This window comes from Ips typographus, linkage group LG6 (genome assembly GCF_016097725.1).
Source record: "Ips typographus isolate SLU linkage group LG6, UJ_Ityp_2.0, whole genome shotgun sequence".
In the NCBI taxonomy this organism is placed as follows: domain Eukaryota; kingdom Metazoa; phylum Arthropoda; class Insecta; order Coleoptera; family Curculionidae; genus Ips; species Ips typographus.
In genome coordinates this window covers 5496438-5508416 of record NC_138427.1, presented here as the reverse complement: position 1 = coordinate 5508416, position 11979 = coordinate 5496438, and the positions used below count along the sequence as shown (strand labels likewise).

At 35.7% G+C, this 11979-nt stretch overlaps 1 protein-coding gene across 1 annotated transcript; it reads right to left on the bottom strand.

The window, feature by feature from the left end:
• Window positions 1-169: 169 nt before the first annotated feature.
• Cyp301a1 (Probable cytochrome P450 301a1, mitochondrial) lies at window positions 170-10683 on the bottom strand. Its single transcript, XM_081981513.1, has 10 exons — window positions 10201-10683; window positions 7528-7632; window positions 7356-7472; window positions 7225-7301; window positions 6075-6276; window positions 5851-6013; window positions 3408-3577; window positions 3276-3354; window positions 3012-3221; window positions 170-444 (listed from the first exon to the last, which is right to left on the bottom strand). The coding sequence occupies exons 1-10, from the start codon at window positions 10533-10535 to the stop codon at window positions 331-333; spliced, it is 1572 nt and encodes a 523-aa protein (XP_081837639.1). The 5' UTR covers window positions 10536-10683; the 3' UTR covers window positions 170-330.
• Between the last annotated feature and the right edge of the window lie 1296 nt (window positions 10684-11979).

Genomic DNA, 11979 nt, shown 5'->3' with positions numbered 1-11979 from the left:
CGAGTAAAACACATCAGATCTTAAAACTCTCAACTCAGGGTCTCATGTCACATTTGAAAGTAAAATCATATTCTTCAATTTTGGTTCGTTTTTTATAATATTGACAACGCAGTCCATTTTCACCTTGATGACGTGCAACTAAAGTTATAATAATCAGGGTATATGTATATTTAGCGTGCAAAAAAAAATATATTACAATATCTTACAAACAGTTAGATAATATGCCTTGTGAATATATTTGAAAACAATTTTTTTGTCCAGTTAACACAATCAGCATCCGCACAAATTCATTTTAGAGAAAAATAGTTATTTTAGTGTGTAGTAGCATTCTCATTCTGGTCTCTCTGTCATTTTGAACTTCAATTCACCATCAGGAGCATACATAAATGTCACTTTGTAGTCTAGCGGCTTGTGTAAGTATTCCAGCTTGTATGACCTGAATAACTATAAAAAACATATTGATAGACTGATGTGCTAACAGACTAGAATTATAATAATATGTAATAATATCGTTTATTATCTGTAGACACCTTACACTTTACTAACACTACAGCAATGTATGGGTTTCGTCATCAGAATACAAATAACAAATAAAGCTGTATTGTATGTGTTTCACAAATTATAATAGTAGGAAAAATATCAACACCGAAACCAAATCATTACCAAGTAGCTAGTTTAGCAGTGTGTTTTTATTAAAATATTACATATTCAGGTGGAAAGTATTTTATTTCTACCGAGAGATCAATGAGTTTTAATCTTTTATTTCCTAAAGAAGTAAAACTTTCCACCAAATCTAGTATCTTCAGATGGATCCAGGTATAACGATTTTTTGCCTTTTTGCACCTCAAATATGTTAAAACACGAGTAGAATAATCATATCCAAATGAGCTCCTACTGTTGAGAATGAAGAGCATTGAGAACTATTGGTTAAAATTTAGCCTCCTTATTATGTAACTGTTAGTCGTGGCGTGGGATGAGAAGGTTCGGCAACAAAAACAGCGACTTGCGACGTTTCGTGACGAAATTGTCATGTTTTAAAGCATTTCAGTTGTGATGGGTATTCCAAAAGGTTATAGAGGTTGAAAAAGACATGAGTGTCGTGAGAGACCTTGCAGTAGACAATAGAGTTCAAGGCAATTCCAAAGTTCAACATGCATTATGCACATAATTTAGGTCTACGCCCCAACCTCCATGGCAGGAGAGACCATACTAGAAGATTTTTACACGACTCTAGATACTAAGTTTGTCGATACTCCCAACACAGATATTACAATCATATTGGGAGATTTCAACTCCAAAATAGGTGCCACAAACGTGGACCACCACATGAGACAGGTCGTCGGAGGATTTGGACTGGGTGAGATGAATGAAAGGGGAAAAAAGCTGATGGATTTCTGCTTGCAAAGGAGACGCTCCATAGTAAACACATATTTCAAGCATTATCCACGCAGACTCTACACGTGGAAGTCGTCTGGTGACAGATATAGAGAGATTAGAGAAGTCAAATAGATTTTAACTTCTGTGAGTAATGTTAAAACTTTTTCAGGTGCGGACTGTGGAGTGCCTCCTGAAAACTGCTAGTCAATGTTGCCAACCAGGAAATGTAAAGGGTTGCAACAATGGATTAGTGAAAAGACATGACACTATGCAATTCAAACGGAACATAGCACTGTCGTTGGGGATATCAAAGCAATATATCAAACGTTTAGTAGAAATATTGCACAGAACTGTTCAAAGAACAGCAGACCGTAGTTGGAGACTATAGAATTCTCAATACATGAAATGAAATAACGCACGAACCTGACATACACGCAGAGGTAGAGAAGCACCAGGCTGTGACAATATAATGGGAGAACTATTACAGAATTTGGTTTGTGAAAGGCAGAGGTGCCAGAAAACAGATCTACGACATAGAGAAATGCAGAGAATTCAATATACCAATGCTCATCTACTTTTTGTACTACCAAAAGGCTTTAGCCTGTGTTAAGTGGAACATGCTGTGGAGAATTCTCCGAACATCTAATTGCACTCATAAGAAACCTTTACGACAATAGTACGGGCAAGGTCAGAATAGAGAACCAGCATTCGCTCCCATTCAAAACCTGCAGAGGCGTTCGTCAGGGATCCTCTTTTCAGATCTCTTTAACATCTATGGAGTATACATAATGAAGGCATTGGATGATTGACATGGCCGAATCTCAATTGCTGGTAAAAAGATTACAAATCTGAGATATGCAGACGATACAACACTAATAGCTGCGCCAGAAGAGGAAATGTTGGAATATCTCCTAAACCGAGTGCAGACAGAGAGTATCGACCGTTCCAACACTCTGCAATTGACAAAGGCTTTACAAAGATTTCAAATCGTTGACACATCCGAATGAGACTAAGACTAGCGAAAAGTGCAATGAGACTAGCCAAGATTTGGAAAGAGACCTATATTAATCGTTGATTTTTTCGATCTTCCGATATGGAACTGAAACGTGCACAATTAAATAATCAGATTAGCGGGTAATGCCAAGTGTGCACGGTGAAAAACACAGGGTGGTTCAGTGAAAAGCGTATGCTACGTGGAAATATTTATTGATCTTTTGTGAACCGGTTTCGGCCTTTTAAGTCATCAGCACTCAAACTCGTCAGATCAAGGCTGATTCAGTGCTGATGATGGATTCATTTCCTAATAATTTCTTCTCCCATTTTACAAGTACCCTGTCAATCCTGTCTGATGAAGAGAACAAATGAAGAAAGAGGACAAATTGCTCTGTCAATGTCAAATGTGAAAGATCTATCTCCCTTAGGTAAGTAAGATAGAATAAGAAGTACGCAGCCTAATGCTTCATTTATCTCCTTTGCTTTAGGACTCTCCTTATCCAAACTCTGTAAATCTCCTCTCCTAGGCCCATTAAGGCCTAGTAAAAGAATCACTTCTGGTGATGCTGAAGTTAGAGAACACACAAATGGTCATTGATTTTTTAAAATTTTTGCTATATAAACAATTAAAAATTACTTACTTTGGCCAATAAAACTTGAATCTCCAGGTCAGCAAACCTTCGCCCTAAACACATTCTAGCACCATAACCATAAGGTAGAGAAGCAAATGGATGAATCTTTTCTTTCTCGTTTCCTTCCATTTTCATCCAACGTTCTGGTCTGAAATTAGAAGGATCCGGAACATATTCTTCCATGCTACCTGTGACCAAAGTGGGAAACACAACCTGAACCTAGAGAACTCCCGTTTAAACACCGAAATAAGAAAATAAATATTATATCATTACCCCTTTGGGAACTTTATATCCTAGCAAAACCATATCCTCCTGTAAAGTCCTTCCGTTACCGATTACAGTAGAATACATCCTAAACATTAATAACTTAATTATCTCTAAGCTTTTTTCTGTTTATTTACAAACCTGAAAACTTCTTTAACAAATGCTTTCAAATATACCATCTCATTTAACTTCTGTGCGGATAAAGGTTCGTTTTTGTTTGGTAAGACTGTTTTGAGTTCTTGGTAGAGTTTTTCTTGTTGGTCCTGTCTGGTTGCCAGTTGATATAAAATGGAGCATACTGCCATAGAAATCTGAAATTTAGACTTATTTTTATATACATTTTAAACAGAAATTTGTAATAGATATTCCATTCTAAGGCCTAAAATATTTTGTAAAAAAATATATAATCTATAATATATAATGATTGTGATGATGATAAATAAACTTAATGAAATGGACACAAACCGCCGACTAGAGAGGCATGGAGGAAAGAAGAGTAGACCTAGATGTGTTTGTATACAATGGAGGTGATTAAAGACATATGAAGAAGAAGGGGACCGTTAAATGCGCGTGAATACTCGATTTTATATCATAAAAATACGAGGACGGTGAAAAAAGAAAACAGATCATGGAGAGTATTTTGCAAGCTCGCTAAGACCTCGAGTTGGAGAAAATTAGAACCAGAAATGACCACAAGTTAGAAGAAATTAAATTACTGAATAGTGTTTGTCAAAATTAGATTGAAGAAATGAAAACACAGGCAGTTTACTGAACAAGATCTCAAGCTGGCTGATACAATTAGTAAACTGGTGAGAAAGATAGAAGTCTAGAGTGACTGACACCAAATTACTGGTAAAAAAAAGCAGAGTGGAGCAAATTGTCCAGAATTTATAGGTCAGGGAAGCTGACAAGAAGCATGAGAAGTCATTAAAGCTAACAATCGTTTTAAGGTGCTTGATTAAGATATTAAATCTACCGGGCAAATTTACAGAAAACAGTTGGAGGCTGAACTATTTTATGATCAAAATATATTTCTGTCTTGTCCAACATTCTATAGCACTTAGAATGTATTTACCAGACTCAGTAAAAGCTCGACAATCAAAACGACAATATATCAGCTCAGATACTGATTAGACAAGATCTTGGGTCGATAATGCCAAATGATTATCGTTACTGATTTTTGCTACAAAGCTAGATATAGTAAAGTACTGCAAAATTAGCGGCACGTTCATATTGGAGAGTGCTCGGGGTGATTCTATGCTCGTCCATTGAATCAAAATCGGACTAAACGAGATTGTCACGACACCTAAATAGGACTTACGTAGGAGAAACCAGGAAGAAGAAACCAAGTCAAATTAACTTCAGTTGGTGGAACCAAGTTATGAAGAGCAACACGATGCCATGCAGAACGGAATGCTGGTGGTGGTGGGATTAAAGAAAGGAAGGCTCTTTGCCAAATCAGCTCATAAGCAACTCTTGTAGTAACTAAGAGGGTATAGTGAAGAAAATAAATACAGATTAATCTGTTTTTTTATTAACTTAATGAAATAGGCTGGGAAAAAGATGAGATGAAAACAAAGATAAACAGAATTTTCTTCGTCTGTTTGTCGACTACAAGGATGTACTTGCTTTTCGGGCAGAGATTCAGAAGATCTTTGTTGAATAAGCAAACGGTGACGAGAAAATGTTGTATTTGTTACTTTCGTGAACTAGAGAAGACTGTCAACCGTCACGTTGTTAGCTTTTACCACGAATAGGTGGCACTATCGACACCCTGGCTAGTGAAAGAGATCTTCTGCCAATGCTTCTACTTTGAACTTAAAAACTGGATATTGGCAAGAAGTCGAGAGTGTTTCGGGCTTGCTATACTCCTGCAACTTTGAAAGACTTATGAAACCTGTGCAAACTGTGCATTCAGGATTGACATGGAAAGTCTATCTCACTTACTACTTAACAACTGTAAAACTTTGAAGACATTTTTAAGAATTTCAGAAAGGTAATTTAAAGTTAATTTCAAAAAAATGCATATTTATTCAACGGCATGATGAATACTAGAGACATGTCATATTAGTTATTTCCTCAAAAGTTGTTAAAACCAATCCGATGTCAGAAGCGGAAATAAGAATTTGAACACTTTCAATGGAAACAAATAAACTAAAAATCTTTTTAGGGTTGTGCTCTTATTACAAAAAGTTTGTCTGTGAATTAACACAAGTTTGCATTAGTCTTTCGAATGAAGCAGAACATGCCAAAAACGATGGAGACACACAAATAATTTGCTTTGTATGACACCAAAATTTGGCTCTTCCAGGACCTAGTGAAGAATTTATTGAGATTTTGGTAACACTGGTGTACACTAAAGTCTCAAAAGCGACATAATAAAGACTAAATTATAAGGTGGTTCAGTTATTTTCAGAGTCAGAGAGATATTATTGCTATTGCTAAACGAAGAGAAGGAAGCCAAATTTTGCCTAATTAGAATTTTCTATGCAAAAGTTAGCTAAGAAGTAAAACAAAAAATCAATCTTTACACCAATTAATCGGTTTGAGAGCGTTGATATAAACTTTGACAATAAAAACTTACTGTATCAATTCCTACTAGTATCAGGTCCAGTGCTAAAATATAAGCCGTTTTCGGATCAGGTTCACTTGCTAAAATCCTTTCGACTAACGATAAGTCAGTTTCATTCTTAACAGTCTTCGTTTTCAGCCGCTCCATTGCAACATCAATGTGCTTCATGCAGACTCTAATTGATATAGTAATTAATTTTAATCACTCATATGTATATTCCTTATAACCAAACTCACTCTACAAAATAGTCCATGTTCTTTACGTAACGAGTCCATAATGAAGTTGGAAAAAACCTCCAAAAAGGAAATCTCAGCTCAAGAATGGCAATATTTCTTAAGGCGTACTTGGCAGCTTCAATTATTTTCAGAGCTTCTGAATTGGGTGATAAGTTTGAGTCTAGACAACCCAATCGCACATCCAAGGATACTCTTCCAATACCTGTTTAACTGAGGATAAGAGTAGGTTCCACTATTTCAGAAGTTATATGGTATCAGTCGATTATCATAAATTAATTACTGCATAGAATATGTATTAAGAAGTACATTTTTAGCAATAGTGCCTTGTCAAACAGTTATTGTCTTGATGTGGTGGTGGTGTGTAACTGAATTGAAAGACAGTTAAAATAGAACAATTAAAATATAAAAACTGACACTCAGAAGAGACCTACTCTAACTGGCGGCTTCTTAAAAAGGTGAGAAGAGAACGAAATAATCTTTTCAATACTTTGCCTAAAAGTTTGGAATCATTTTCCTAAGAAGATATAAACTAGAATTACCAGTATGTTGCGCTTGGTGTAGCCGTGAACTACCTGCCTGAGCTACAAAACATCACTGCAAAAACTGTATGGCCTAAAAATTCGAGGAAACTGAGATAAAAGTAACAATTCATTACAGAAACCTGCAGAAGTATTAAGCGATCAGGATATTTCTAACAAGATAGTTGTTGTGCCGAATCTGGTGCCATCTGTACCCAACTCTATAAGGTAATGACGTCCCAGCATATAGGAACGACTGTTCGATAGATTCCGCAACATTTAATTTTTTTCCATTTTGATGGAGTTTGCATTGTTATAATGTTTCTACTTCATTAACTTATTGCTGATTTGAACACCTTTAACTTTAGAGTTCTGGAATTATTTAATAAGCATTTCTCATATGTCTAGAAAGTTTATAGAAAAGCGGTTCCTGTCTAAACTGTGGTTTCCTAGAATATGGTGGGACCACATTAAATTGTAGTATAACTCTTGTATATTGGATGATGAAAGGTTATTGAAAGACGAGATAAAAATGGTTTGGTCGACCATTGGAAATTTGACGGACTTTTTGGTTTCAAGGAAACCATAGCTTAAGCTCCACAAACCATACCGTGTAATTATTAAACACTCACATTCTAAGGCCCATTTGTGAATTTCGTTGTCAAAATCTGCTGGCATTTCCTGCGCCTGATTCTTAATTGCCGTCATTCTGAAATAAAAATTAACCAAAATAGCAGAAAAAACGTTAGCGAAATACCACTACCGATGTATAAAGTCATTTGTAACGGCTTCAATTGGTTCAACGTATTTGGTTACTGTCTGCAGCTGCAGAATTGGTTTTTGCACTTTGCTTCTAAATGTCTTCCACGGTTCACCATGGCTGGAAATTGTCTAATATATACTCAAAACGTGGCGGGTGGTAAACACACACTTACACACCGACTACGCCTCCTTCCGTGCCGAAAAATTCTTTTCTTACTTCACTTTTATATTTAACCAAGCATGGCATCGATGGTCGAAACGGAGTAGGACCTTCCTGTCTAAAATTTGATTTTATTCAATGGATGAATGTAATTAATAATAATAAATGAATGTAATTAAGGAAAATCTATTAGAGTAGATTCTCATTTTGTAATTTTGTAGGCTCTGAAGATGCAAAAAGTAATTCATAATTATAAAAAATTATTACAATACTAGATCAGTGCCAAAATTCTTAAAATGTCGATTAATTTGTTTCAATACCGAAATGTCGTACATTTCGATATGGGCCATCATTTATCGAAAAGTTAATGCTCTTTCTTATGTTTACTTCGATTTAAAATTCTCATAAGTTTCGTTTGATAAAAATAGTCTCAATTTCGATTTCTGTCGACAGTAATGAACATTCCTCATTCTTCGAGTATAGTTTACTAATTAACCCTAAACAATCTAAAGAGTTGTTGCACGAATCTTCTCAGAACAGTGATGAGTCAGTTGAGTCCTATATGTCGTCAGATGATGTTTCTGATAAGGCAAACCAAAGTACTGAAGATAAAGGTAAAGAAATAACTACTACTGATAAAACCAGAAAATTACCGATTACTGTATCGTTCTGTTAAAAATTTCTTCTGAAAACCAGGCTGAAGTTAGATTCGAGATTAAAATTTTTACAGTCGACCAGACAACTGGCAGCCAAATTCAAGTTATAAGGAAATGGAAGCAGGAGTGCCGCAAGGTGCAGTACTGTCGCCATTTCTCTATAACATTTATGTTTCAGATCCGCCTAGAACTCAGAGAACCAGCTTAGCACTCTCGGCGGATGACACTGTGATTATAGTCCAGAGCAGGAGAGGCCGACTCCTGACCCGATACCTGAAAGAGGAGACCACAGCATTGGAGAAATGATGCAACAAATGGAAGGTCGACCTAAACGCGGAAAAAACGCAGGCCATAGTTTTCAAAAGAAGACCCAAGATGAGGATAGAAGACATGGACATCGCGTGGCGCAACGAGGCGACGTACCTTGGGGTCAATATGGACTAAAAACTGACGTGGGGAAGCCACATAGAATACGCCAGACAGAAAGTCAGAGCGACCAGAGCAAAACTGTACCCCAGGACTAGCAGCACATCGAAGCTGGCACTTTGGAACAAAGTAACGCTCATCAAGTCGGTTCTTCAACCGCACCTGACCTACGCCTCGGCCGTGTTGGGGTACCCGGCCAAATTGCACCTGAAGAAACTACAAACTGTGGAAAAAATTGCGCTCAGGACAGCGGTGGACGCCCCATGGTACGACCGAAATGTGACCATCGAGCGAGTTTTGCAGTTCACCACCGCAACGGAAAGGATCAAGCAGAGCGCAGTAAAGATATTCCAAAAAGCGGAAAGCAGCGAAAATCAGTTACTGGGAGAAGCAGTGGACTACGACCCAGAGCTAGAAGCACCCCACAAATGACCCCGATATCAGTTATTGGATAACGGGTAATTATTAATAAAGTTTAAGGACCAACCAGCCAAGAAGAGGACCACAATTTTCCCCAGACTTTCCCCCGGGTGGCGAGAATTATATTCTCAAAATCTGGGTAGAACCTTTCCGTCAGTCATTCTGGTAGAAGATGTTCAGGTTTGTCAGTAAGTTTTCAAAATATTTTTTAAGCTAGTGTATATGTATGGTGATTTTTAAAAAGATTACATATTCAATAAAAGTTTATTTTCGTCGAGAATCTACAAAAACTCATTTAGAGTGTGACAAGTTTTGAAACACATGAACTCGATCTTTGACGTTTTTGGAAAGAACAAGTTTGGACGTTTTCAATTATTATCGCATTCACTTTTCGAGAAAATTCATGTTTTATGAAAAAGCGGACTTTTTAAAACTTTTGTCCGCTAATTGGCCTAAAATGTGTATCACTCCAGCATTTTTTGAAGAATAACTTGTGTGACTGTGTCATGAGAATAATTTCAAATTCTCGTAATAAATAATCAGAACACTAAGTATCAAACGTAAGCAACCATCTGATCCTGTAACTTTAGTTTGATGTTTGGAGCTAAGCTTTCCGAATAGTTAATATATCCTTTATAAGAATTTGAGAGTAACATAGGTATTCATCCAAAAATATTTAGGTTATAGATACTCATTTTCCCAGATTTTTTATTTATATAATTGAACGGTCAAACTAGTTTCTGGGAAACTTGTCATAGGTTATACTTATTTGGTAAATCTTAAAAATGTTACCATGTTATAAATCACCCTGTATACATTAGCTTAAGATATATTTTGGAAACTACCCGTAATAGCTTCTCGATGAGTGACTTAATCGATACTCCAAAGTAGAAATGGTTACCTTGTAAAATATCTACTAAGTTTAATTGTAGCAAATCTATAAAAGTAATATTAACAGAATCGTAATTTACGCAAAAACGTGCTTTAAATGATGTAAAGGTCATGTTCAGCAAACTTTCTTGGTAACGGCGATGAAAAAGCAAAGTTTGCCAGTTAGAAGAAAACGAAAGACTTATAACTAAACTAATTTCTAATTATTACAAGTATTCATTAAGTTCTTAATGGTTTTGGGAATTGCCATATAAAAGAAGAAAGTTAAGCCACCCAGTACATGATAAACTTACCTATAGACCTTTTCAATTTCGTCGGCATCATACAGAAATAGCAAATCAGGACGTCCTACTAAGCCGGACAATTTAACAATTTTCCCATACTCTTTATAGAACAGCGCAGATAGTTTGGCGACATCTGAAATATCGTACTGTCCAACAACAGGTAACAATCTCCAAGTGTTTCCTAAAATCGGGATTGGTTTAGGGCCCGGTATTTGTGAGTAAGGTTTCACGCTTAAAGTCTCTTCAATTAAGTTTGCTTTGTTGTTCTCAAAAACCGCATTTTGCGATCTGTTGCGCACGAGACCGACCACTAATTTGTCTGTTTTTTTCATTACCGATATCATTTTGATTAATTTATTGGATTAAAAAAAAAAAACTAAATGTACCACATACTAAAAATATACGAGTTTATTTAGAGGTCACATATAAAAAAATTGGCACCAAAATATAATGCACTTGAACCGCAAAACCATCAATAAACACTGCGGTACCATCGCCGTGGCCCACATTGTCCGACCTCACTTTCTACGGTACGTCACGATGGCTGAAGAGATGGTAGTACTTGCATAAAATTATGAATGAAGGTCGACAGCCTGATTGAATTATCACTTATTATTATTTTGGTCTTGGCATTCTAGTCAAGGATAATACCGAAAAATGTGTCATCAAGAAATTCCTATGCAATCATTACATGATGATAATTTTATCATTTGTATTAAAGCTCGCCAAGTAACTGTTCAAGTTTTTAAAGTTTTAAGGGTAGAAATTAGGGAGGGTTGGAAAATCGAGCTACCTGGACTCTGTGTATATCGAAGTTGAACAGGAATACATGATTTTTGTACGAAGAACTGTTTTAATAAGTCACATTTCGAACGAAATTTATATCTGATGTAAATTACCCACCCCTTATCAATGTTATTGTTGCTTGTTGAAAAAAGTTACATATAAAGTTTCAATTGAATTTTTTCTTCTATCAAAGCCCAGTTATTCGCAGTTTACAGGGTGAAACAAACATATAAAGCATTTTTTTAAATGGGTCTCTGTATATTATTACATTTCTGAAACGACGATATTGTGTTTGATTAATTGATATTTCATTAATTGAATTATCAAAATGGTATATTGAAACTAAGAAAAACTTTGTGTGTTTAAACGTTACATTGAAAATAATGAAAACAACAACTATCTAGACTTTTTTGTATTGTATTATTTTCTAGAAAATTCTGATTCTTCTATAAATACCGCTGCTGGGCAAATAAACAAAGTTATTCAAAAATCCAAAAGGTATTAAAGGAAAATAATTACAGACCGTACAAAATTTTACTAGTGCAGACTTTAACTAAAAGCGGGTTTACACATTTCAGTTTTGCTGACGCAGTTTGACTGATTCAGTGATACTGAGCAAATAACGGACGTGAGAACACATTTTAATTAAAAATGATCAGTATATTCGTACTTCCAGGAAAAGTGAAAACTATTTCTACTTCATTACGATAATGAATACAAATTCATTGCACGCCTGCTCAAGGTTTTCCAATCTTATTTCTGTATATACAGTGTGGAACAGCCAAATGAAATAAATTTGGTAACGAATAAATGAGAGCGTGTTGGAAAAAACGCTTGGACACGTCGATTTGTATTTTTAGATGCGCATTTAAAAAAAAAATAAAAATATATAGGATGTGTCATGTGACAGTGGCCGATACCAACTTTCTTATTTTTAATACAACCCCCTGTATATTATTAGTTTTTTGAATTCTTCAGAAAATTCTAGACATAATTCATGTG

What these genes read in the sequence shown, in the direction of transcription:
- Cyp301a1 (XM_081981513.1), bottom strand. Translation starts at nt 10,535, where the DNA reads ATGATATCGGTAATGAAAAAAACAGACAAATTAGTGGTCGGTCTCGTG. An exon ending in GATATAAAGTTCCCAAAGGG is followed by an intron (nt 3,222 to 3,275) that starts GTAATGATATAA and finishes GGAGTTCTCTAG; the next exon opens with GTTCAGGTTGTGTTTCCCAC. An exon ending in TTCAAGTTTTATTGGCCAAA is followed by an intron (nt 445 to 3,011) that starts GTAAGTAATTTT and finishes TGTTTTTTATAG; the next exon opens with TTATTCAGGTCATACAAGCT.